Raw genomic sequence first — 24,104 nt, forward strand, 5'->3', positions numbered from 1 at the left:
TCAGTCTGCGATGCAGAAGCAACGCAGGGCTCGTATCCCAACCCTGTGGGTTATTTATTCAAAAAACCCTTTTTGCTTTTGAGGGCCTACTATGTGTCAGGCACGGTCCAGGCCGCCATTTCGCGATGTGACCGGGAGTTTGCGCTCTCCGTGACCTGTTTTGTGCTCTCCCTGGACCCTTGGGCGGGGGTGGGGACCTGGCTCCTTCCTCCCTCTCTAATGCTTATCTCTTCCGCCCAGCGCTGCCCTCTAATCCGGCTAATGTTGGGGGTGGGAGCTGGGTGCTTCCCCCAGGCCTGCTTCCAGGAGGAGCTGAGGCTGCCTTCCCTGGATGGGTGGAGGCCCTTTCCCAGGGGTCTGGGCATCGCCCCAGCCCTGAGGCCTTGCAGGGATGGGTAAACGAAGCTGCAGCTCCGAGTGTCAGCCGCTGCGTTGCCCTTCCTATTACAGGGTGCACCCCTGCCCCACCCTCAAGGCCTCCTCCATCCTGTGTCCATCCGCGGGGCCTCAGTTTACCCGCAAGCTGCCTTTCGACTTAGCCCATCACGATTCAGAAGAGACACATAGGGTATCAGCCGCATCCCCGCCCCCTGCCCACCACCAGTCATCCCCCTCACCCCCCACAGCAGAAGGAGAGAACAGCTGGGCCTCCTCCACCCCCCGTTTCCTCCTCCCTCAAAAGCAGGAACACAGAGCTGCCAGAAGGAAGCGGGCCTGGACTGCTCCAGCTCCACCGGCTGCCCCCCACAAACATTTCGGGAGCAAAAGTGAGAGCAGGAAACTGGGGCACTAGAGGCTAAGCCAGTGCCGGGTGCCAGGTACAAAAGGCCACAAGGCCCAAACGTGGTGCAGCCCCCGCTGTCCAGCCCCCATCACCTCTCTCCTTGCCCACCGCATCCTTGAGGTTCCGTGAATCCCAAAGTCCCGCCTGCCACAGGGCCTTTGCTCTTGCCGTTACCTCTGCCCCAGGTGTCCTCACTTCAAATAGTCCCATAGCTAGTTCCTTTTTTTTTTTTCTGGCCGCACTGCCAGCATGTGGGATCTTAGTTCCCTGACCAGGGATCGGAACCCGTGCCCCCTGCAGTGGAAGCGCGGATTCCTAACCCCTGGACCGCCAGGGAATTCCCAGCTAGTTCCTTATTGTCAGGTCTCTACACAAAGGTCACACCTGCTCAGAGAGGCTTTCCCTGAGAACATGGTAGCAGCCCAACTCCTCACCTCCTAACATACTTTATTTTCTCTGTAGCATGATCACTACTTGACATTCTATTAGATACTTATTGAATATCTGTTTACTGTCACTCTCGAATATTGGCTTTGCTAGGGATCTTTGTTCTATTCATAACTGAGTGCCTCATTGGGACCTGGCACATAGTAGTTGCTCAATAAATGTTGACCACGTCAATAAAAACAGCCAGGGGTTTGTAGACACACAGTCTGAGATCCTCGTGTGCTGTGTCTCTCCCCAAAGAGCTTCTCCATGCTGGGCACTTGTGGTGGTGTGGGGGGGACAGGGCGTATCACGGTCAAGAACAGAGAGGTGGTGACCTTGGACCTCTGAAGTCATGGTCCAGTAGGGGATATGAATGTGAATGAAATAACCCTGGACCAGTACAGAGGTGAAACTTCTGGTAGGTTCTAAGAGAGAGATGAGCAAAGAGCTGAACTAGAGCCTGACGTGGGGTGGGAGGGGGGGTGTCCATTTTAGGCTGGGTGGTCAAGGAAGGGGTCTCTGAAGATGTGGTGTTGGGGCAGAGCCCATCCCCACTCCAGTGATGCAAAGGCAGCAGCTACAGGAGACCTGGGGGAGGGTGTTCTGAGGCCAAGCAAGGGGGGGAACTGAATGTGTCAGGGATCCAAGGGCTGAGGAATCTGGACCCAAGCCTTCCCCACAGGCTCACTCAGGAGAGTCAAAGGGGGTCTCAGAGGGGCTCGCCTTCCCAGGGCCAGTGGACCTGCAGGCCTCACTCACCCCTCACAGCAGGGACCACCCCTGCCCACTCTGCATCTCACCCATCCTTGATGCCCCCCCCCAACAGTGAGTAGTGGTAGCCTCTGTGTCCCAGCAACAGGGGTAGAGCTCAGCGTCTCCCATGTGGCTTTTGGCTTCAGGTTGGGGACACACTTTGGTGGGGTTAGAGGGGGGACACAGTAGGGACTGGTGTGTGGAAGGATGCAGGACGGGGACATTCTGTAGGCAAGGGTGGAGCTGCCAGATGAAGGGCCCACTTGTGTGTGTATCACCATGGGCCAACTTGTGCCACCTATGTGTCTTGCATGTGTGTCTGTATCGTGCATGTGTATGTGTCCTGTGTGTATATCAACTCGTGTGTCTATCGGTGGATGTGCGTCTGTCAATGTCTTGCTGTCTTGTGTGTGGTCTGTGTGTCTCGTGATTGTCGGCACATATGTGTCTGCTGATGCATCTCTGGCTGTGCCGCGAGGCATGTGGGATCTTAGTTCCCTGACCAGGGATTGAACCTGTGCCCCCTGCAGTGGAAGCGCGGAGTCTTAACCACTGGACCCCCGGGGAAGGCCCACTGTGTGTATCTTTCTGAACGTGTGGTCTGTCTCTGCATGTGGTGGCTGTCGCCCTGTATGGGGTGCTGTAATGAATGTGGCTAATTCCCAGGTGGTGCCTGTGTACATGACTGTGTGTGTCCCTCAGAACCCCACTGAGAAAACTCCTCCCCCACATTCCTGGGCCGGGGGCGGGGGGGGCGGGGAGAGGCGGGTGACGGTGCGCAAGGTGGGATCTGGAAGTCACAGGGCCCCTTATCTGAGTAGTTCTGCTCTTTATTTTCACTGCTATTCACAGTATGAGTTTCACAGCCATGAGCATTTCCGGAGGGGGTGAGGTGCTCAGACAAGCCTGGCTGAAGCAGGGGCCAAGGAGGGGGCCAGTGACCCCCTGAGCCAGGAGCTCTGGGGCCTGAGGCCTGGGTCTTCCACCTGGGGTCTCTGAATGGGGAGGGGGCAGAGAGGAGGCAGGCTGGACCCCTCAAGACTCAAGCTCTTTCCCCTAGGAGGCCTTCAGCCCATTCTTCCCCTGGAGAAACTGAGGCAGGACAGGCTCGGCTGGGTGAGGAAGGGCTTACCCTTCCTGAGTTGGGACTGGGTGGGGACCCAGCGACACCCCACATCTGCCACACAACCTCTTGGGCTGGACACTTTTCCTGGGCACCAGCCAGCAGCTGGAGCACCGGGTGCCATATTTCTTGTACCTGGGATGGGGGTGCAAGAAACCAACATTCAGCAGGCAGCAGGGGCCCAGAAATCACCACGAGTGAGCCACGTTCCCCAAGGGGTGGGTGTTTTCTCTTCCCAAAACCCCACACTGGCTAAGCATGGACTGATGTGAGGACCCCACCCCAAATCCCTCCTCCATTTTGAGGACCTGATACCACAGGCATTGCAGAGGGGGGTCCCATCTTCGGCATCTCTCCAGAGCGGGGTCCTCTGGGTCCTACAGGAAGCACAGCGTCGGGGCCCTGAAAGGGAAGAGGCCAAAGGGCAAGGGTCAGAGGCCAAGAGTCCGAGCTCAGGAGGCCTGTGTGGGGTGAGCATTTTGGGGGTAGGTGGGGTCTCTGTGAAGGCCCCACCCAGCTCCGGGCCAGCCCCGGTGTTGCCAGATCTAAGACAGAGGGAAAGCCAAGAAGGGAGACAGATGGCAAAGCTCAGCAGAGGAAGAAGCCGGGGGTGTGGGTGACTCAGCCTGAGTGGAGGGGGATGCTGAGACTCCTCCTGGATGGGTCTAAATAGGGAAGCGGGATGGGGAGAAAGACAAGGAAGAAATGAAACCCCCAAGTATTTATAGCTCTCAAGTCTCCAGGACTCACCCAGAGCCTCGCTGCCGCCTGCGTTGGCCTCTGGGCCTCTGGCAGGGCCTGGCGGGGGACCCTGAGAGCGGGTGCTGCAGGCCAGGCTGGGGAGTAGACAAGGTGTTAGCACCGAGGGTCTGTCTGTATGCTGTACCAGACAGCCCCCAATTGAAGATTTACGATCAGGCAACCCCCAAGGGGAGGCATCTGATGTCTGAAAGGCCTGGCCTTGCACCTCATTAATATCACAGACATAATCATTTGAAAAGACAGTAAGCCTGGGGCCAGGCTGCCAGGTTTGTTTTTGTTTTGTTTTGCTCTTTTTTTTTTTTGGCTGCCACAAGCGGCTTGTGGGAATTTAGTTCCCCGACCATGGATTGAACCCGGGCCCATGGCAGTGAAAGTCCACGTCTTAACCACTGGACCGCCAGGGAATTCCCCAGCCTGCCAGGTTGAAAGCTCAGCTCTCCCACATCCTTGCCGTGTGACCAAGGACAAGAGATCTCATCCTCTGTGCCTCAGTTTCTGCATCTGTAAAGTGTGCCTCACAGGGTTCAGCAAGCCCATACACACCAAGTGCTACCTGTTACCTCTATTACTGTTGTCATGTCTGACAAACGGTAGCTACTATCATTGCTTGGAAAACTAACAGAAGCAGCAGCCCCGGGCATGGTCAGGCCTCTTAAGAGGAGACCCGGGCTCAGACCTGGATGTGACCGGCTCATAGCAGCAGGGACAGGGACTGACACCAGCCTGAGGTCTCGCTCAGAGATGGGGCCATTTGTAAGACAGGGCTGAGGTGGGAGTCCATGACGGCATTCCTGGGAGCACCTGCCCCCGGGCCTCTGCACTGTTACCACTATTACTTGCATAAAGGGTGCCCTTGCCCAGGCCAGCCCCTACCTGTAGGTGGGTATGATCTGTAGGCTGGAATCTGGCTTTATCTGAAACTTCAGGGTCACCCCCTCGAACCGGGGGTCCACTTTCTCGGCGCCCCGCTGGGGGTTCGACTGCTTCCGGGGTCTCCTCTGTGGCTGGGCTGAAGAGGCCGGGGGAGCCACTCGGGGCCACAGGCTGGGGCTCTGCTGGCTGATTGGGGTCAGCATGTTCTTGGCATCCTTGGCCAGAGGTAGGGCTCCCAGAGTCTCCAGGGCCTTCGGCTCCCAGCAGGGCCCTAGGGCCTGGGTGTCCCAGGTGACGGGCTGGGCCAGCCCCTCTGCTGTCTCCTGGGGGAAGTGCAGGGCGGTGACCGAGTCCTGGCGTGCAGGCCAGAAGGACCTGGGGACAAGGGGCAGTGTGGTCACCCCACTCCCTGGGCGGCACCTACATGAGTCTCAGGCACAGGGGGCAAGGAGAACTGTATAGCCTCTGGCCCCCATATGACTCCAAGTATCCCTGGGGACCAGGACCTCTTCCTTGTAAGTACCAGTAACTAACATTTTGACCCCTGAGTAACCCCAGGAACCAGAGGTCATGATCCCTTGACCACTGGGCCAGGTTGGGGGAAGGGCCGCTCCTTAACGCACCTGCCACTGGGTCTGAGGCATCCTGGGGTCCTTGGTGCCTGCTGGGTGGCGAGTTCCGGGGGCGGTTCGGGGTCCAGACAGGGCGGCGCCAGCAGCTCTCGAAGCAGCGTCAAGTCCGGGTCTGGCTCGGCCTCCATTCCCCAGCCCTTACCCACTTCCCAAATCTCGCCCGGCCCCGCCCACGCCAGGCCCACCCGATGAGCCCCACCTGCTTGGGGCGGGGGCGCTTCTGGCCCTGGGTGCAAGGAGCTCCACCTGAGGAGGGCGGGGCCGTGGGATCCGGCGCCTCTGGCCGGCAATATTGGGTACCGGCTTCGAAGCCTCCACCCTCAGGCCAGCCTCCGTCCCTCTCTCCCTTCCGACTCTGCTCAGGTGGCCTGATCACCCCTTGCGGCCAAGAGCAGCCTGGACCCCTCCAAATCAATCCGCGGCTGAGGGGCGGGGCCTTGCCACGCTGATCCTCAGGCTCGCGGACCCTCACTATGAGGCCTCTTTCTCAGTTTCCCGCTGGCTCATCACCATCGTGGGAACGGAAAGCTGGAGGCCTGGAAGTTGCAGTTGTAGACCCCAGGGCCTGTACTCCCACCCGCACCCCCCGGCAAGGACACTCAAGATGCTAGAAGTCTGTGAGACGGTTTTATTATCTCTCCGGTTAGATTCCACCCCTATCCACACCCCCATTCTCAGGGGTTTGGGGGAGGCTGCCCCAACAGGGGCCCTGTCCCCACCAGAGCCTGGACGTGGGATCTCTCTGAAGCGGGGGTTCTGGCCTTCCGGTTGCTTCCGCCATCTTTCCCGGGCCCGTCCCGTGCTCTGGGCGGGGCTGGCAACTTGGCTATTCCTCCAGTCCTGGCCCTGGGGCCGTGAGTGTCTGGGACCATCCAGCTGCCTGTGTCAGTGGGGCTTGGGGACGTGGCCATCCACGTAGAAGTTCCTGGTGATCTTGGGCAGGGTGAATTCAGCCCCTTCCAGCTCAGGTGTCAGCACAATCTGGCAGCCCAGCCGGGAGTTCTCTTGGAGGAGGGGGGCCATGTCCAGCATGTCGTCCTCCCTGGGGCAAAGGGGGGCAGCGATTATTAATGGGTCCGGGGTAGTGGCCAGAAAGGAAGCTCTCCTGCCAGCAGCAGGGAGAAAAGCTGGGGCTGCCCTCTGCTGCTGCCGGGGTGGAACTCTGGACACCCGGAATGCAAAGGCTCAGCAACCAAGCCCTGCAGCTCAGAGCTGGGAGGGGCCACCCTGCTCACCTCTCGTCAGGAGGAGGCAGAAGGTCCAGGTGGTCCTCGCTCACATACACGTGGCAGGTGGAGCACGCCAGGGAGGCTTCACAGGCCCCTGGGGGCAGCAAGTGAGGGAGCATTGGTAAGGGGAGTGGTCAGGCAGGTGCCATTCAGTGAAGGACATAAAGGAGAATCCCCTTGTTTCTTTATTATTATTATTATTATTATTATTTTTGGCCACACCACATGGCTTGGGAATCTTATTTCCCCGACCAGGGATCAAACCCAGGTCCACGGCAGTGAGAGCCAAGTCTAAACCGCTGGATCACCAGGGAATTCCCAAGAATCCCTTCGTTTTACCACTCGACCCTCATTTCTCCCTCCCGGGCCTGCAGGCCCACTGTGGGCACCCTCCACCCTGTCATTGACTTAGCTGGCTGTTCCCGACCTGCACATAGTTTTTGCAAAAGGATGCCCGGGGTTTCCCCCAAACTCTCCAGCAGGCTGAGGACCAGGCTGGATACCTGGAACCGTTAGTGAGCGTGGACCTGACTTCAGTGTAGCTGAGAGGGGACAGGCCAGGCAGGTTTCCTGTAGCCTGTGGGACCTTGCTGCGACCCTGCCACTGTGCTGGGCTTCCCTGCTGCTGCTGAAGGAGGGACCGGCTCACTCAGCATCTAATGCTGCAGCAGGGGAAGGGGTTAGGGAATAAGGGTTGGAAGATGGAGAGTCTGGGATTTCCTGCTTGCCCCTGGACACATTCCCAACCTTCTGATTGATCACTGGGAACTGTGCTCTGGAATAATGTTCCTCCTGGCCTAAAGCCTTCTAAAGGGTTTTTATAGCTAGAATAAAATCCAAACTCCTCCACTCAGTCCTTGAGCTGCTTCCACCCCCGCACTCACCCACTTCAGCCACACCGGCCCCCTCACTCAACTCCTCCATGCCAAGCTCATCCCTACCACAGGACCTCTGCATCTTCCATACTCTTGATCTGGAATGCTCTTCTCTCCACTCTTTCCATGGCTACGTCCTTGTTGTCTTTGGGGACTGAACTGTCCTCCAAGTGCCCCATTTCTTGTCCTTCCCCTGACCCTTGTTATCTCTTTAATAATTTCTGGACAGTATTTATCACAGTGTGAAATTACCATCATAATTTCTGGGTTTACCTGTGCTCTGCCAACCTGTCCTCTTCTCTCTGTACTCAGCACTGAGCCTGGCAGGTTGTAGATGCTCGAGAGATACTTGTTATAAGTGAACGGGACAGAATTCTCTTTTCTCTTCCAGACATGTCGGACAATAAGGGTGGTGCTGCAAGGCAGCCTCCTGAGCCAGCAGACCATCCCTGTGGGCTATGGCGACTAATTTGCCCACCCTTCCAGTCTCTGGGGAAGAAACTGTCTGGGCCTCGAAACTGCCAGTATTTCCCAGGCATCTCTTCCTCAGCCCTCTTTCCCAACTCATTAACGTCCTTACCCCATGAGACAGAGATTGTCTAATGTAATCGTCTCAACTACTCACTGCACACCAACTATATGCCAGGTACTACAAACTACACATGAGATCTGTTTAATCCTCACAGCAACCTGGTGAGATAGGAACTAAATTATCCAATTTTATAGATGAGGCCGAGAGATGCTAAGGACCTTGCTCAGGGTCACACAGTTGGCAACAGCAAAATCTGAACACAGGCCACTTGCCTTGAAAATTCATGTTCTAATCTCTGTCATGAACTGCCAATCACTGGATTCCAGAACAGAACTTGAGGTAGGTTTGCTATGACCCCCACGCCACCCCCCCACATTCCTACAACTCTCCCCGTCTAATGATTAAATCAGCTCCTTCTTACATACACCCAACAGCTAGCTCTGTACACTTTTTAAAAGACTGCTCTTCCCAGTTGCTCATGATATAATTACATGTTTATGCATGGGATTATTGTCCCTATCAGGTTGAAACTGGTGTGAAATGACACGGGCCTTATCTGTTTTTTACATTGCTACCTGGCACACAGTAAGTGTTCAATATTCATAGAAGAGCAGCACAGATTAGTGGCTAAAATAGTCTGGGTTTGCTTGAATCTAGTTTTGCCACTTACCTGAACTTGGACCAGGTCTGCTCAACCTGGGGCTCAGTTTCCTCACCTATAAGATAGGATAATATTCTCCCCTACTGCATAAAGTTTTCATGGAATAGATTCAATCAGTTAATATGTGTTAACAGGCTTAAAGTAATGTCTGCTATTATTGTATTTCCTCTAACAAATACTGATTTAATACCTGTTACATCTAAATACAATGACAGGCAACAGATAAGTGTGAACAAGGCAAACAGGGTTTCTGATCTGATTCTGGGGAGAGATGGCAAAGAAGGAAACAAAACAATGAGAAGTGCTATGCAGAGAATAAAACACACTGAGATGACAGTTATCGGGGCATGGGGACTTTAGTTGGACCGAGGGGGATAAGACTGTCAGGAAGATGACATTTACATCAGGACCTGAAGGATGAGAAGGAGCCAGAAGATCTGGTGGGAAAGCACTTCTGATGGAACGGCAAATGCGAAGGCCTTGAGGCAGGCATGAACTGGGCTGTTTGAAGAAGAGCAAGAAGCCAGTGTGGCTAGAAGAGAGGGAGGAAAAAGGAAGAGAATACAAGCTCCTGGAGGGCAGGAGTTTTAGTAACCTTTAGCAAATGCTCAATAAATAACTGCTGAATGAATGAAGGTTAAAAGGCAGGGAGTGAGACTGTGGTGAGGAGTCTGAAGTTTACCATGTTTGGTGGGAAGCCATGCAGGGTTAAGTAGTGGAGAATCATATCTGACTTATGGTTTTTTTTAAACGAATGAATAAGGGCCTCCCCAGTTCCCTGTGCCCGGCTCCCACCTTCCAGATCCACCCCATGGCGCTGGGCCAGGTAGAGAACATTGTCCCCGACTCTGCCGCTCACCGGAATCCGTTGGCCTGACCGGTCTACGAACACCACGTTCACCCTGGGGACAGATCGGGGTGCAGATGACGAACTGGATGATGGGCACAGGGACCAGGTGGAATCTAGGATTAGGGAGTCGAGTTTGGGGCTCGATGGACAGGGGAATAGGGTGATACAGAAGGGGGACCCAGGGATGAGGCTGTAGGGCAAGGTGGGGACCGGAGAAACCTCGTGAAATTAGTAATAGGGGACCTGGCTCCCACACTCACACGTCCCCGGGCCGCTCGGGGCCGCCAGCTTCTTCCTCCCCCGCCGGGCGCGAGCCTAGAAAACACGGTTGGGTGAGCAGCCATGCCGCGCCCGGCCGGCGTCCAATGGGTTAACGCTGCCCGCCCGAAGCGCCCCAGGTACCTGTCGCCCGGAACTTCTTGGCTATCGCAGGCGCCGCCGCCTCCCAGGACCCCCAAAAGCCCCCGGGTCGGCACCACCAGGCACCCCTGGCAGCCCGCAGCAGGAACCCAGCATTCACGCCTCCCCAGGCCACGGAGGCGGCCATGACAGGCATCATGTGACGCGGAGACTAAGCATGCGCCGTGGCTCACACGAGAGGGAAGGGCCCCTAATTGCCCGAATATAAGCGCTGACATTTTTGCGTGGGGGCGTGCGACAGAGGTGAGTCCAGGAGGAGGCTGCCAGAGTGAGGAGCCGGGCAGGCTCGGCTGCACCAAGACCTGCAGGGCTTTCCCAGACCTCCCACCAGGCCCACTGTTATCCCAAGAACCAGACGGGTCTGCTTTCTTTAAAACCATTTACTTACAAACTTTAATTCAGCAAAGGTCTGTGTGAGAAGACTGGGGAGAGGACATCCCCCCCCCGCCCGGAGTGGATGTGGACCCCCAGAGTCAGGGGAGGGAAGCTGGTGGCCCAGCCGGCCAGGACCAGGGCCCAGGGTCACCTCAGGCTGACATGTCCTGCTGGTGGGCAGGGGCAGAGCTTATTGGCATGTTGTTGAATTTTCTAGCACTGGGCCAAAGGGAGGCCAGCTCCGGGTGATCTGGCCTGGGGATGAAGAGGCGGAGCTATCTTCAACATGGAGGAGACAGCAGAGGCTCAGTGAGATGCACAATGCCTGACAGACAGACAGCAGGGGGACCAATTTAAGCTGGCAGAGAAAGCCCATCCCTGCACCTAAGCCTGAGCAGGAGGACTGGTGGGACTGGTTTGCCAAGACCAAGGCTTTGGCCTTCTGCTGTCCCCACGATGGGGGACCGCGGGTAGAGAGGCCCAATCCCCAGGCCAGAGCCATTTGGTCCTGAGTCAAGCTTCCGGAGCTCAGCATCTGAGAGGCTCTGGCCAGCGGGGCCTGGGGCCTGGAGCCTGGCTTTTAAGGCATCAGAAGGCGAGGGGGCTGTGGTAGGGGGTGGGGGACCCGGACCTGGAGTACAGCTCAGAGAGGGCAGGCAGGGGCAGGAGACAGCCATGCCTGCAGCAGTTGTGAGAAACAGAAAAAAGGGCTGAGCCATTTCAAACCGAAAAGTGTGGAATGGAGGCCCAGACACGCTGGGCCATGAAGGAATCAGAGCTGGGGGGTCGTCCTGGATTGTTTAAAAAATAATAAAAATTAGAAAAGGAAACCAAAGTCAGCTGTCAAAGTTAAAAAAGGGGGACAGTCTCTGATCCTCACGGGAGGTCAGGGAAACCTCCAAGGCACTCGAAAGGCCAAGATACAGAAGCGACGAGGCAGGAGAGAACTCCCAGAGAGACGAACACAGGCGGACACAGGGGTGGGGAGAGAGAGCAGGCCATGGCCTCTCCCTCTTAAGGCTGCAGGGTTTCCACACTGGGAGCAGGCCAGAGGTGCAAAGTGGCTCCCAGACGCCCCTACATTCCTTGGGCTCCTGCTGGTTGGTCAGCAAAGTCTTTCAGAAATATTTCTATTACCGAAAGGAAAAAAAAAAAAAGAAAAATAACACAAGACAAAACACCAGAAAACCCAAAAGCGATTTGGTGCAGGCCCTTGAGCATCTCCAGCACTGGCCCCTTAGAAAATCCTCTTGCGCTTCAGGTAGGAATCTGCGTAGTGGCCTCCAAGGCCCTGGGAGTGCTGGCCCACGTAGCTGCCTTCTGGGCTAGGCTCGGGCGAGGGCAGCAGGTGGGCGAAGCTGCGTTTCTGGCCACCCAGTGGGGTCTGGAGACAGAGGGGAAGGGGTAGCGGGTCAGGGGCCACCCAGGGGCCACCAATCCCCAGCCGAGTGTCCCCACCCCTTGCCCGTACCTTCAGCAAGTGGCTGTGGCCATTGGGCCCAGGGCCGAGGCCCAGGAGCCCTTCTCCAGAGCCCAGTGGGGAGGAGCCGACCACCTGGGAGAAATGGGAGAGATGTGGGATGGGAAAGCAAGCAGCCCCCAGAGCAGAGGCAAGGGTGTCAGGTTCAAATCTTGCTGCTGCCACTTACTAGCTATGAGACTGGGGTCAGATTACTTCATCTCTCTGGGCCTCAGTTTCTTCATCTGTGGATTGAGGCTATACCACCCACACCCTGGGCTGCCGGGGGAGGAAGTGAGAGGCCAAGAAGCCTGGGCAATACTGGGTATAAGACACACAGGCTCAGGGAGAATGGCTTGTTTCAGTTCGGCCCTGAGCAAAACTGACCCCTGCCACCACCCTGGCCTTGGCGCTGAAGGTCACAGGGCCCCGTGCATCCTGGCTGTCCCTGGGGACCTGTGCTCGGTCAGGGAGGCTCCTCACCTTGTTAAGGTGGCTCTGCTTGAGACCAGCCTGCAGGCCGCTGGTGAAGTAGGAAGTGGGTGAGCCCGAATAGAAGTGGGAGAGGGGCCCACCGCCACCTCCGCCACCCCGCTCGCCAAAGCCACTGGGTGGGGGGGACATCTGCAGAGAGGGGGCTGGCTGAGTAAGACGCATCAGTGCAGTATCACCCCTTCTGTCCCCCAAACAACTCTGGGCTTTGGCCAATACGACAGTGGTGTGACAATGCCATCAGAGGGGCCTGCCCTCCCTTCCTCCTCCGGGGAACCCTCCTCCAGGGAACCACATGCATGAGCACAGGGGGGCCTGCTGGAGGATAAGCTCCATGTGGAGCAGATAAATCACTACAGCTGAGGCTCTTCCCCAGCCTACTGACTGCAAAGAACTGCCCACCCACCACCCCACAGAATGGTGAGAAATAATAAAATATTTGCTGTTCTAAGTCACAAAGTGGTGGAATTGCTTGTTATGCAGCAAAAGCTAACTGATACACCCAGGAGGTAGGGTGGACAAGGCAGCTCTTACTTTGTGTCGGCTGGGTCCATGAGGCCCGAGGGTTGGCTCCCGTGGGTGGGAGAAGAGCCGCCGGGGTCCCACATCCTGAATGAAAGTGGGAGAAGCACATTGGGTTGGGGTCTGTAACCAACCTCACCCTTGATTCAATTCCATGGCACAGCTGTCACCGGGGAAGTCAGCCCCCTCCAGGAGAGGGCAAACTCTAGTGTATGAGGGCAAACTCAGCCAGAAGGGTGGGGCAATGAGACAGAATAGGTACCCAGTTCCAGGGGGGTGACTGTACCTGGACCCCAGAGGGCTGTGAGAGTGTGTGGCCCCAGTGGGGCCAGGGGTTTGGAGTTTTCAAGGCAAGCAGGGCATCCAGGTTGTGTGAACTCCTGTGGTTTTTTTATGTTGGCACTGGCATTTATTTCAGTTATTTTTTTAAAAACCCACCGTGGGCCAAACACAACACAGGTGGCCAGCCTGCAACGTCTGGCCTAGAGGAAGTTGGAATCATAGAAGGAGCAGCTCTCCAGGGACAGAGACATGAATCGCAGAGGGGAGGAAGGGGAGAAGGACAGAGAGACAGAGAGGAGGCTGAGCCCTGTCTCTAAGGAGAAGCAGAAGTGTGGCTGCAGGCCTCTCGGGAGAGAAAAACTGACTGACAGGAAGCAGGGTTTGATGATGTGCAGAGACAAACAGACAAGAGACTTAAGGGCAGGGACTGTGTCCAGCACGTTCCCCGCTGTCTCCCTAACGCTTGGCCTGGCACAATCGGTACTAGGGAAATGTCGGTTTGGAGAGTGACTTGCTCCCAAGGGACAAAGGGCCACAGCAGCCGGCCTTTGGGAGGGCTGCCCACAGGGCAGCCAGGTACTTACTGAGGGGTAGTCGAAGCCATAGCTGTCAGGCAGCCCTGGATCGGGGGGCAGGCGGGCGCTGGTGAGGGGGCTGAGCAGGCGAGACTTGAGCTGGAAAGCTTTGCTGCTGCCACCACCTCCAGGGGCTGGGGGGTTAGGCAGGGGGCCCTCAGCTGGGCGGCGGCTTCTCCCAGCGCCTCCCCAGCCCCGGGCCTCCTTACCCGCCAGATTGCTGGCTGGGAGCAGGCTGTGTAGGTTCAGGTAGGGATTCAGGGGGATCCGGAAGTCCTTGGGAGGCTCCCCCAGCAGCGAGACCTGTGGCAGGAGGACCAGGCTCACGAGGGCCCCTGGCAGGGGGACCCTCACAAGGCAGGGGGCTGGAATGGTGCTGGGTGCAGGCGGGGCCTTACCCCAGTGGGCGTTGGCAAAGGCCCACTGTCCTTCTGCAGGCCTCTGAGACCAGTGCCTCGAAGCCCCACAGGAGCAGGGGGTGGAGTGAGTTGGGGTGCTGGGGGACCCAGGCCCATGGGTTCCCGGTCACCCCCAGAGGGGCCAAGCAGTGGCGGCAGCAGGGGTGGTGGCTTCCCTCGCCGGGGCGGCAGCTCCGGGGGCAGGCCCCCTCCTACAGAGAGGAGGTGGGTGTCAGCAGCCCGACCACACAGGCCCCCTCCTCACAGGGCCCTACAGCCTCCGCTTGGACCAGGGCCAGCAGCCGGGGGGCAACTATGTGCTGGACACTGAGCAGGGCCCTCAAAGTGCATCAACTCCCAGATGTTCATGGCTCCCCAGGGAGGTGCGCACCCACGCACTCAACTGACAGGTGAGGACACTGAGACCCAGAGGGCTTAGGTCACTTGCCCAAAGCTGCACAGCTGGGAATTTACCACGCCCAGTGAGGAAAGGGGCCCAGGAAGGGGAAGTGGAGTGGGGCCCACAGAGATGGGGAGGAGCAGGGTCTGCATTACCTGCAGACAGCTCCCCGAGGAGGGGGCTGGCCGGCTGGGCCCCGGGCTGGAGGGTGCCTAGGGGAGAGTCTCCCAGGATCCCGGGTTTCTAGGGACAGAGCACAATCAGCTGGAGACGAGGGCAGTGGGTCACAACGCCCAGCACACCGAGACTCCAGCCCACGGCCAATCACAGACAGACACACAGGGTGTCTCCCAATGTCTGTGATAGCCTGGCCATCACCCACCCAGCCGATAGTGACCGAGGCCTCCTGCATGCCAGGGCCTGCCCGAGGTGCTGGGGAGACCCAGGGAACACGGACCATGCGCAGCGGGTCAGAGCCTGTCACCCACACTGTCAATTACTGTGAAACATCCACACTGTGACAGTCCTCCTTTGGCACCCACCATCTCACACCCAGCCCCCTTGCTGATTATCTCGGAAGCACAGCGTCTTAACACGCACAACACCACATGGACTTCAGGCACACAGCATGTGACAGCCACATATGGATTCAGTCACTCTTAGCCACACAGGGCCCAAGCCCACAACGTTACCTTCTGTCAGTTACCATCAGACACATCTGCACCACTGACTTGGCCCCAGTGAATCAAACCAGACAGGGGAGTGAGTGAGTGAGTGAGTGAGTGAGTGAGTGAGTGTGTGTGTGTGTGTGTGTGTGTGTGTTGAGGGGGCGGGGATGAGGGGCCCCTCTACTCCCCTGTGCGGCCTCAGCTTTGACTGAGTCACTTCCTGAGTCCTGAGCACCTGCGACAGGCCAGGCCCCATAATGGGCCCCAGGGACACAGCCTGATGGTCCGCAACCCCACTGATGGTGAACCACCCGTTGGTGGGTACAAGTGGTGTTGGAAACGGAATGACGAGGGGCTGTGGGATGTGAGTGGGGAGGGAGCCCGTGGCCCACGGCCTGCTGTTACCTTCTGACTCTGGGTCTGCAGGGCGAGCTGCAGCAGCGCTGTGGACAGGGCGGGCCCATTGAGCAGCGGCATGGCCGGGGGTGCCCCCAGGAGGCCTAGGGGGAGACCCAGAAAATGGGAGGCAGGCCCTGGGTGGAACCCCCCATCAATTAAACACAGTCCAGGCCTGTGGAGAGCAGGAAACTGAAGCTGCCAGAGGGTAACTGACAACCAAAGAAAAGGGCCTGGGAGTTGAGTCCCCCCAGGAGGGGACGGTCCCTCCCCCCACCACCCTGCCTCCCTGCAGGCTGCCCTGCTCCCCCTGCAAGGGGCTCAGGGCACCAGCTCCCTCGGGGGAGCATCACTCTCATCCCAGCCCCTGCTCATGGGCTCATGTCACTTGAAGCTCAGGTGGGAATGGTTGCGGGAGGTGCCTGGTTCTGAGAGCGCTTGGCCCCTGCTTGCCTTACCCTGCTTGCCACCCGCGCCACCGTGGAGCAGAGGGTTGAGCAGCAGCTGGAGGGAAGCGGAGGGCCCCAGGTTGTTGAGCAGCTGCAGGATGTTGGGCTCAGGCAGGAGCCCTTTGCCCCGATTGAGTGCCTGCAGAAAGGAATAGAGAAGCAGCTCAGGGCCCTGCCTGGCCACAGAGGGTGCCCGCCCGGTCCCCTGGCCCCCCCATCTCCACCCTCTGGGGCACCCTCCCTCTGGCACGTGCTCACCGTGGCCTGGGCAGCAATGAGCGCAGCCAGCATGCTGCGGCCTGGGGGCCCAGGAGCGCAGAAGGAGACGCGCAGGTGGCTGCCCCCCAGGGCCAGGCCGTCTGCCCGCTGCTGTGCCTCTTCCGCCATCTCCGCCGTCTCGTACTCCAGCACGGCGAAGCCCTTCAGCTGCCCGTCCTGGCCGTACGCCAGCTGGGGGTGGGGGCAGAGGCAGTCATAAGCACCTGGGTGGCAGTGACCACCATCACATGAAGTGACAACGGTGACCAGATGAGGATCCTGATGACAGTGACCCCCAGAGAGAATGGACTCAGGGCCCTGCACTGTCCTGTGCCTGGTTTCAGTGTTAGCTCGTCGAATCTTCTGAATGGCCCCAGGATGCTACATTCTGCCCATTTTTCAGAGGGGGCAACTGAGGCTCAGAGAGGTCAGCATGCCCAAGGTCACACTGGTTGGTGGGAGGGCAGAGACAGGACCCATTCCACACGAGTCAACTCCCCCAGGCCTTGCACCAGTGCCACTTTGGGACTTTGCCTGGGATTCCCGAGTACATGCTGCAGGGCTCAAAGAGGAGGGGCCAGCGGGAGAAGCAGGTTTGGAAGTGCAGCCCTGCCACAAACCTCAGCCCGAGGATGCAGGTGGGGCTGGGAAGGGCACACAGCCTGGTGGTGAGGCAGGTGGCCACCAAGCTCGGGTTTGAGGCTGGTGGTGCTGGGCTGGAGGGTGGAGTCACACAGCCAGTGAGTGGTGGGAACAGGGATGTGGTCACGAGCAGGCCAGAGAGGCCCCTTCACCCCCCTTGATGCAGTCATTTGATACTTTCGGCCCACAGCCCCCTCTCCAGACCCTGGGGCCAGATATGTTCCAGGATTGAGGCTGTTTGGGAGATGAGAAAGGAGGGTGCCGCACACACCCTGTATTATGTATCAGTCACTCCCAGTGGGTTCTGAGGCGCCCTGGAAATCAAGCTCGTGAATAGCCCAGCAGCAAGATGCAAAGACAAAGGCCACAGACACCCCCACATCAGTTCAACTCAGGCTTTGCTGCCCAGTGAGCCTGCCCAACTCGGAACAAAACTCTTGGTTTTCAGGGTGTTGTAGGTGCTGGAATTGTGGGCCGGGGCTGTCCCAGGGCGAGCAGATACTGTGAGAGCACTCAGCTGGGCCCTGCGCGCCCATGGGCCAGATGCCACAGGCGCTACTTCAGCACACCCACTTTGCAGGTGAAGTAACTGAGGCTCAGAGAGGGGCAGTCCCTTGCCCAGGCCACAGAGCTGGAGCTGGGATCAGACAAGGCCAGGCAGAAGCCCTCAACAGGACTGGGCACCTTGGCGTGGCAATGGCTGTCCTGAGAACCAGTGCTGTTCCTCTTGGGTCCAGAATGTCGCATGGATGACTGCAGTGTGGTTTGGAGCAATGCACTGCCCGCCAGTAGGACATAGCACAGAGTTCATAAAATGGAATATGGCGCAGCTACAGGAGAAATGAGAAAGCTCTCATTTCTGAACATGGAAAGACGCCCAAGATAAAGTCAAACCAATGCAGGCATGGCAATATTTGAGTCAAGAAAAGGGGAATGCAGGAACATATATACGTATCCATTTGAAATGCGTAATAAAATCTCACTGGAAGGACACACACAAACTGCCCTGAGAAGGGGCTGTAGGAAAAGACCCTGAGGAGCCAGGAGGGAGTCTTCACCGCAGGGCCCTTGTGGACATGCTAAATTTCGAAATGGGCCTGGACTGCCCATTCATAAAAACGAATCAAGTTGAAAAGGCTTTTTATAACACCCCAGGGTCTTGGGACACCTGCTTTATACACATCCATAGCATTCAAACATTTTAAAGCAACTTCGCAATAAAATGAAGCAATTAAGATACATAGGGACTTCCCTGTGGTCCAACAGTTGCGGCTCCGTGCTTCCTCTCCAGGGGGCACAGATTTGATCCCTGGTCAGGGAACTAGGATCCCACATGCCGCACGGCAGTAAATACATAAATAAAAATTATATATACATATAAAAAAAGATATATCAATTGGGCTGTGGATAACTGGCAAAGTGAACTGGACTGGGTCGCTGTGGGCTTTCCTTCACGATCTCCTCTTGATTATGTCAAAAATAAAACACCCCCCACATGGGCAGCAAACTCCCATCGTGGGAGGCAGGGGCACCCAGTTGAGAGCAGGGGCCCCAGGGTCAGCTGCCTGATCTTGGCTCCCAGCCCACCGCTTACTGGCAGGCCAGCCTGCGGAGGCCACTGCACGTGCCCGCCCGTCCATGGCCCTCAGTTTCCTCATCTGTAAGATGGGCCCAGCCACTAGACCCACCTGGCAAGGTAGCGGTGGGGATTCAACAGTGTGCTCAGCAGGGGCGGGGAGGCTGTGGGCATGGGCCCAGCGCCCACTCTGAGTACCCAGGAAGAGCAGGCTCGGGCCTTCAGCCCACCTCTAGAGAGCACTTCACCTTCGCCTCTGGCCAGGCCCGGCACCAAGGCCTGGATGTACTTCTTCTCACAGTCACGCTCGTCTCATCAGACAAATAGAGAAAGGGGTCAAAGAGCAACCAAGGCCACAAGGCTCCTAAATAGGGGGACCGAGGCTCACACTTCAACCTGCCTGACTCCCAAGCCCAACCTCCATTCAACCAGGATGCCCAGCATGACTGGGCTCCTCAGAGGCGGTCACCTCAAGGCCTGGGACTCAGCAGGTGCTCAGTAGACATCTGGTGAATGCGTAAGTAGAGGAATGCGTGAGTAGCCGTTTGCAATAACCTAGTCACAGAGCACGGCCAGACCCATTTTGAGATGGGGAAAGCAAGGCCCAGAGAGAGAACCTGTAGTTGGCCACAGCCCTACAATCTCCACACGAGAGGAGGTGGCTGCTAAGCTATATGTATATGTCATCTGTGTCCTGAGTCCCAAACAGGGCCTGGCACACAGTAGGTGTGCGGCAGAGGCAGCATTGAGCAAAGAGAGGGGCTCCTACCAACGCCAATTCCCCAGCACCAACACCCAAGGCCACAGAGCTGGGGTCTGAGCCCAGTACCAGCCTCCTCCAGGGTGGCCTGGGGTTCCAATGCTGGCTCTGCCACACCCTGGCTGTATGTCCTGAGGCATGTCAACTGACCTTTCCATGCCTCAGTGTCCCCACCTGAAGACGCGGATGACACCTGCCTCTCCAGGCTGTTACAGGATGGAGGGATTGCAGGTAAGCCCAGTGAGTGCTGAAGGAATGTCCACCCTGGGGGTCTGTGGGCACGACCACCTGGGAGCTCTCCGAGAGCTGGGTCTGGCCTGTTCTCGCCCCACCGTGCCTGTCACGGGGCTAGACACCCTCACAGAAGGGCCCAAAAAGTGAGACTGGAATGAACCAGGGATTGTTTTGCTAAACCAACGCATGAGTATTGAACCCCTTCTTACAGAGGAGGGAAACCAAGACTCAGAGAGTGAGTGAGTTGCCACAGAGCAGGGCTGGGATCTGGCCACGTCCAACTTCCTGACCTCAAGGCTTAAATGGACTATGGGCTCCTCCAGAGTAGCCTCCTTGATGCTGGGCCCGGGGCCTGGGACCCAGGAGGCGTGAGCACAGAAGTGGATGTGAACACAGAGTGAGCAGGCCTCACAGCCATTTTTTTTGAAGCCCAGCCACCTGGCTCCTAGGTGGGCTGTCATGCACTGCACCACGTGGCCTTCCTAACAAGAAGCCCCTTCAAAGTGGCATCGCTGCTGCCTTACTGAAATGGGACCCAGGAGACTGGAGAGAACACGTGACTCAAAGGGCTCCCTGAGGTGCTCTGGGCTTCGCATCTGCTCCCCGAGATCCCCGCACTGGGCACAGGGCTCACCTGGCAGAAGGTGGGTGTGTGGACGGCCGAGAGCGCCCGGCGCAGGGCATCCACATCACTGAAGCCGGGTGGCAGGCGGTCGACACAGAGGCAGCGGGAGTGGAGCAGGGAGGGCGTCAGCTGCCCGGCGTCTGTCCAGTGCACGTAGAGGGTGCGTGGGCCCAGTGGCTTGCCCAGCAGGTCCGACTTGGCGCGGGCGGCCGAGTCCTTCTTCATGTACTCGGCGAAGCCATAGCCCTTGGAGTGGCCGGTGCGCTCGCTGTAGACCAGGAAGCAGCGCTCCAGGCTGCCAAAGGGCCGCACCAGCTCCTCGAACTGCTGCTGCGTGAGGCTGGGGGGCAGGTTGGCCACGCACAGCAGGGCGTCCGTGGGCTGCAGCTGCACTGACAGCTCGCGCTCCCGCAGGCGGCTCTGGTGGAAGGCGCTGATGGCGGCCTCGGCCTGCTCCCCGTTCAGCAGGGTCACGAAAGCTGCGGCGGGAGGGAGTGTGGGTCAGTGGGGCCCCGGAGGGCCTGCCCCTCCACCCCATGGTCGCCCGCACCGACCCCCCTCCAAACCACATGTGACCTCAGAACACCGAACAGCCAGGACATCGCAGGCACCAGCTGAACGCAACAGTCGCCAGCCTTGAGCAACAATAGCCAGCGCCTCCTTGCAACCCACGGTGACACTCACCTACTGGGAGTCTGGCCCCGTCCTAAGAACTACATGTGTAACTCGGGTGACACACAGGGTAGTGGTTAAGCATGTGGTCACTGGAGCCTGGGTTTCAACTCTAGCCCCCGAGTGGCTTTGAGGTCTATTTCCTCGTCTGTCAAACGGGAGTAACTTACTCCTCACAAACACTATTTTTCCAGCAATGAAATGGGCCCAGAGCAGTGCCCTGCCCAAGTGCCTGGACTTGAACCCAGGCAGGCCGGCTCCCAGGCACCCAGTTTTTCAGGTGTTTTAATACGTTTGGCTTCACGGCCAACTCCAACAGCTCATGTCCAATTTGCTGGTAAGAAAACCGAAGCTGAGGAGGGTAAATCATTTGCCTACGGCCATAGAGTGAGGACAGACCAGGACTAGAACCCAGGTCCATTTGCCTCCAGGGCCCAAGACCTTAAGCAGTACTCCAGCCCACCAGCTAGGTCTCGAGGGGTCACCAGTCCTCAGTTCCTTCTCACCCATGTTATAGTTCACAGGCAAAGGCCCTGGCTGCTTTAACACCTGGCACAATGCCTTGTGGGCACAGACACCCACCGAGAGCCTCCCATGTAGGGGGCCACGGCTGACAAGACCTGTCCCTGTTCTCATAGAACTGACCACCCCATGCAGGAGGCAGGTGAGTAGGCTGGCAGCGACAGCCTAGGGTGGTCGGTGCTATGATGGGTGGGGGAGGGTGCGCTTAGGGCATTGTGAGGAGCTGCCTGATGCCAGCTGGACGGAAGAGGAGACAGCTAAGAACAGTGGCAGAGGGAACAGCCTGGAAGCTTAGGCACCTGAGGAGATGGTGAGGCTGAGGCACATCCTTGCAAGGTAGTATCAGGAGAAGCCTCAGACAGGTTTTGAGGAGAGAGAAGAATGATCAGGGTTAGGACCAGGTATGATCAGATTTGCAGTCAGATCAGAGCTGGAGGTCTGGGGGAAGGCAAGCAGGGGAGTAAAATCGTGGAGGCAGAGAGGCCAGAGGGAGGCTGCCATTTTGGCAGAGATGTACCCTAGGTCCAGCGCAGGACAGACTGTTGCCCCAATCTGTCCCTCATCTTGGGCGCCCATCGTGGGGCATCCTTGATGTTCCTCTTCCAGGCTACCCAGCAGATACCTGGGCACTGGGTACCCATTCCCAAGCCATCCCCCCAGCCGGCCAGTCACCCACGCCTGTCTGGTGTTCTCCTTCAACTCCTCCAGAACAACTGGTGCCCCTCCATTCTCTTGGCTTCCTTCTGGTCCACATCCCCTCCATCGCTGCTGAATGTTGGGCCTGAAGTTCATGAGACACTGGGCCAATATTCTCCCAGCTTCAGGGGCTGTCATCCCCCACCCCTAGCCCACCCCACAGTCCCACAAACCTGTCCCTTTGTATTTGTCCACAAAGCAATACTTGAGTTCATAGTCGCCGAGCAGGTCATGCACCTCCTGTGGAGACAGAAGCCAAAGGACAGGGAATCACCAAAGGCTGAAGGGAGCAACCCAGTGCCACCTTCACGTGGACCAGCTATGAGGGCAGGTCAATTACTATCCCCATTTTACAAAGGAGGAAACTGAGTCTCAGAGCAGCTACTTGCCCAAGGCCATTGAGGCCATACCTGGCAGAGCTGGGATTCAGAGCTTAGCTGCAGATCCCATGCTTTTAACCAACACAATACACTCTTATTAGAGAGTCAGGTGTGTCTGAGTTCAAGTCCCAGCTCTGCATACACCCACAGGGAAGTTGTTTAACCCATCTGAACCTCGGCTTTCAAGACTGACTCTTTCCAACAACCTTGCAAATCAAGTATTAACAAATCCATTTTGTACATGTGGAAACTGAGGCTCAGAAAGGTGAAGAAAATTGTCACAGGTCATGCAGTTGGTCAGGGCAGCAGTGGGAATGCCACCCATGGGTACCTGACTGGGGACCCTGTGTACTTAATAAGCCCACATTGTGTGGCTTCACGTGCCTCCCCGTTCCCTCCTACTGGCAAGGCTGCCTTCTTGAAAGCCAGCTATGGGGGCGAGGCTCTGGGGCCTGCTTGTGCCAGACATGCTGTGCACCCTGCAGGAGAGACAGCGTGTTCCAGCTGAGAGATGGTGGGCACTAGAAGGATGGCTGACTCTAGAAACAAACCAGACTATGCTTAGGGGCGCCTGCCCCAGGCCTGTCCCCAAGTCACACTCCTCCCGACATTCCTAGGGCCCCACCAGCCATGTGACCACCCATGGGCAGAGAGAGCCAATGGCAGGTGTGTTGGTGGGCCAGAGACCAGAGATTCTCCACAGCAGGGACAAAGAACCCATTCCATCGCTGATGGGCAGGGCAGACCAGATGCAATCTTCCTGGGTTCAAAGAGCACTGGGAAGTCCTGCCCCATTTGGCCCCAACAGAAGAGCACCCTTGGCCAGATCAGCCAAGGTGGGGCTACGTGGAACAACGCCCCCCCCCCCCCACTTTTCTGCAGGTCTGTGGCATGGGGACAGGGGGAGACTCCATTTTTCCAAATTAATCCCGAGGCTATTGGGGAAAAAAGACCCCAGAAGCTGCTACAACTTCCGGATCTACCTCTAAAAGGAGTTAATAAACGCTTGCTAGGAACAGGCATAGTCTAGTCAACCATGAAACTTATGGATATGAGGTCCCACCACTCCATGGTAGAGCAGGAAGCAACTGGCGTCCCAGTTTCCACAGTCCCAATCTGGCTGCCCATTCACAATCCCCCAACGTGGCCAAAGCTGCCCGCCCCCTTCCACTCACCGCCCCCTTCAATCACTTGGTTTCGTCCAAGCCTGTGGTCGCCCCTAGCAACGTCCCCTCAATCAAGTTGGTTTCACCCTCCATCTCCGACCCCCCACATCCCGCTCTTGGTCTCTCCCGACCCCGCGTGGATCCCGCGCTTGGACTCTGCCTACGCCCCCCGGCCAGAGCGTTGGTGTCGCCCGGTGCCCCCCGCGCACGCGCACGGTGGTATTTCCCGCCACGCTCCCACAGGGCCCCCCCCACACCTGGTTGGTCACGTCCCCCGGGAGGCCCCGGATCAGTATCTTGCGGCGGTTACGGAACTGGCGCTCGGTGTGTTCCAGGCGTTTCCGGATCTCCTCGGGATCTAGCGGCGGCAGTTCTTCAGGCGCCCGGCGCTCCGCGACATCATCAGCCTCAACCTCGGCCCCAGCCTCCGGGCTCAGCGGGGGCCGGTGAGTAACGGACACGTCGGCCGCCATCTTGGGAAACCCGGCGCCTTCTGGGACCAGCGAGCCGAGGCGGAGCGGCATAGAGCGGCAACGAGGGCGCGTCCGCCGATTGGCCGAGAGAAGCCCCGCCTCCTTCCCGACTCCTCAGCCCATTGGGTAAGGCCCCGCCCTCCTCTCAGAGTTCAAGCCGC

The 24,104-nt window shown here is 57.8% G+C and overlaps 3 protein-coding genes across 6 annotated transcripts; all 3 read right to left on the reverse strand.

The window, feature by feature from the left end:
• Nucleotides 1-3,094: 3,094 nt before the first annotated feature.
• On the reverse strand, nucleotides 3,095-5,484 carry ZGLP1 (zinc finger GATA like protein 1; the record flags this gene model as incomplete). The annotated part of the gene is made up of 5 exons (XM_079702298.1): nucleotides 3,095-3,224; nucleotides 3,398-3,491; nucleotides 3,840-3,925; nucleotides 4,725-5,099; nucleotides 5,348-5,484. 5 exons carry the CDS (start codon nucleotides 5,482-5,484, stop codon nucleotides 3,095-3,097), a joined length of 822 nt encoding a protein of 273 aa, XP_079558424.1.
• A 480-nt stretch (nucleotides 5,485-5,964) lies between these two features.
• Nucleotides 5,965-10,062, reverse strand: FDX2 (ferredoxin 2; the record flags this gene model as incomplete). 3 transcript variants are annotated; one of them, XM_079703851.1, is made up of 6 exons in its annotated part: nucleotides 5,965-6,398; nucleotides 6,592-6,679; nucleotides 8,663-8,708; nucleotides 9,513-9,555; nucleotides 9,764-9,818; nucleotides 9,906-10,059. In XM_079703851.1, 6 exons carry the CDS (start codon nucleotides 10,057-10,059, stop codon nucleotides 6,242-6,244), a joined length of 543 nt encoding a protein of 180 aa, XP_079559977.1. In that variant the 3' UTR covers nucleotides 5,965-6,241. The 3 variants fall into 3 exon arrangements, with proteins under 3 accessions (XP_079559977.1, XP_079559975.1, XP_079559976.1); XM_079703849.1 differs by lacking the exon at nucleotides 8,663-8,708 and having other exon boundaries at nucleotides 9,449-9,555; nucleotides 9,906-10,062; XM_079703850.1 differs by lacking the exon at nucleotides 8,663-8,708 and having other exon boundaries at nucleotides 9,513-9,616.
• Nucleotides 10,063-11,535: 1,473 nt separating this feature from the next.
• Nucleotides 11,536-23,958, reverse strand: RAVER1 (ribonucleoprotein, PTB binding 1; the record flags this gene model as incomplete). Of its 2 annotated transcripts, XM_079702060.1 has the most annotated exons (14): nucleotides 11,536-11,682; nucleotides 11,770-11,853; nucleotides 12,241-12,381; nucleotides 12,784-12,858; nucleotides 13,638-13,762; nucleotides 13,838-13,931; nucleotides 14,027-14,238; nucleotides 14,582-14,669; nucleotides 15,500-15,594; nucleotides 15,949-16,078; nucleotides 16,198-16,389; nucleotides 20,044-20,513; nucleotides 22,098-22,164; nucleotides 23,728-23,943. In XM_079702060.1, 14 exons carry the CDS (start codon nucleotides 23,941-23,943, stop codon nucleotides 11,536-11,538), a joined length of 2,136 nt encoding a protein of 711 aa, XP_079558186.1. The 2 variants fall into 2 exon arrangements, with proteins under 2 accessions (XP_079558186.1, XP_079558185.1); XM_079702059.1 differs by having other exon boundaries at nucleotides 13,638-13,931; nucleotides 23,728-23,958.
• Nucleotides 23,959-24,104: the final 146 nt, after the last annotated feature.

This window comes from Hyperoodon ampullatus (genome assembly GCF_949752795.1).
Source record: "Hyperoodon ampullatus genome assembly, chromosome: 4".
Classification (NCBI taxonomy): domain Eukaryota; kingdom Metazoa; phylum Chordata; class Mammalia; order Artiodactyla; family Ziphiidae; genus Hyperoodon; species Hyperoodon ampullatus.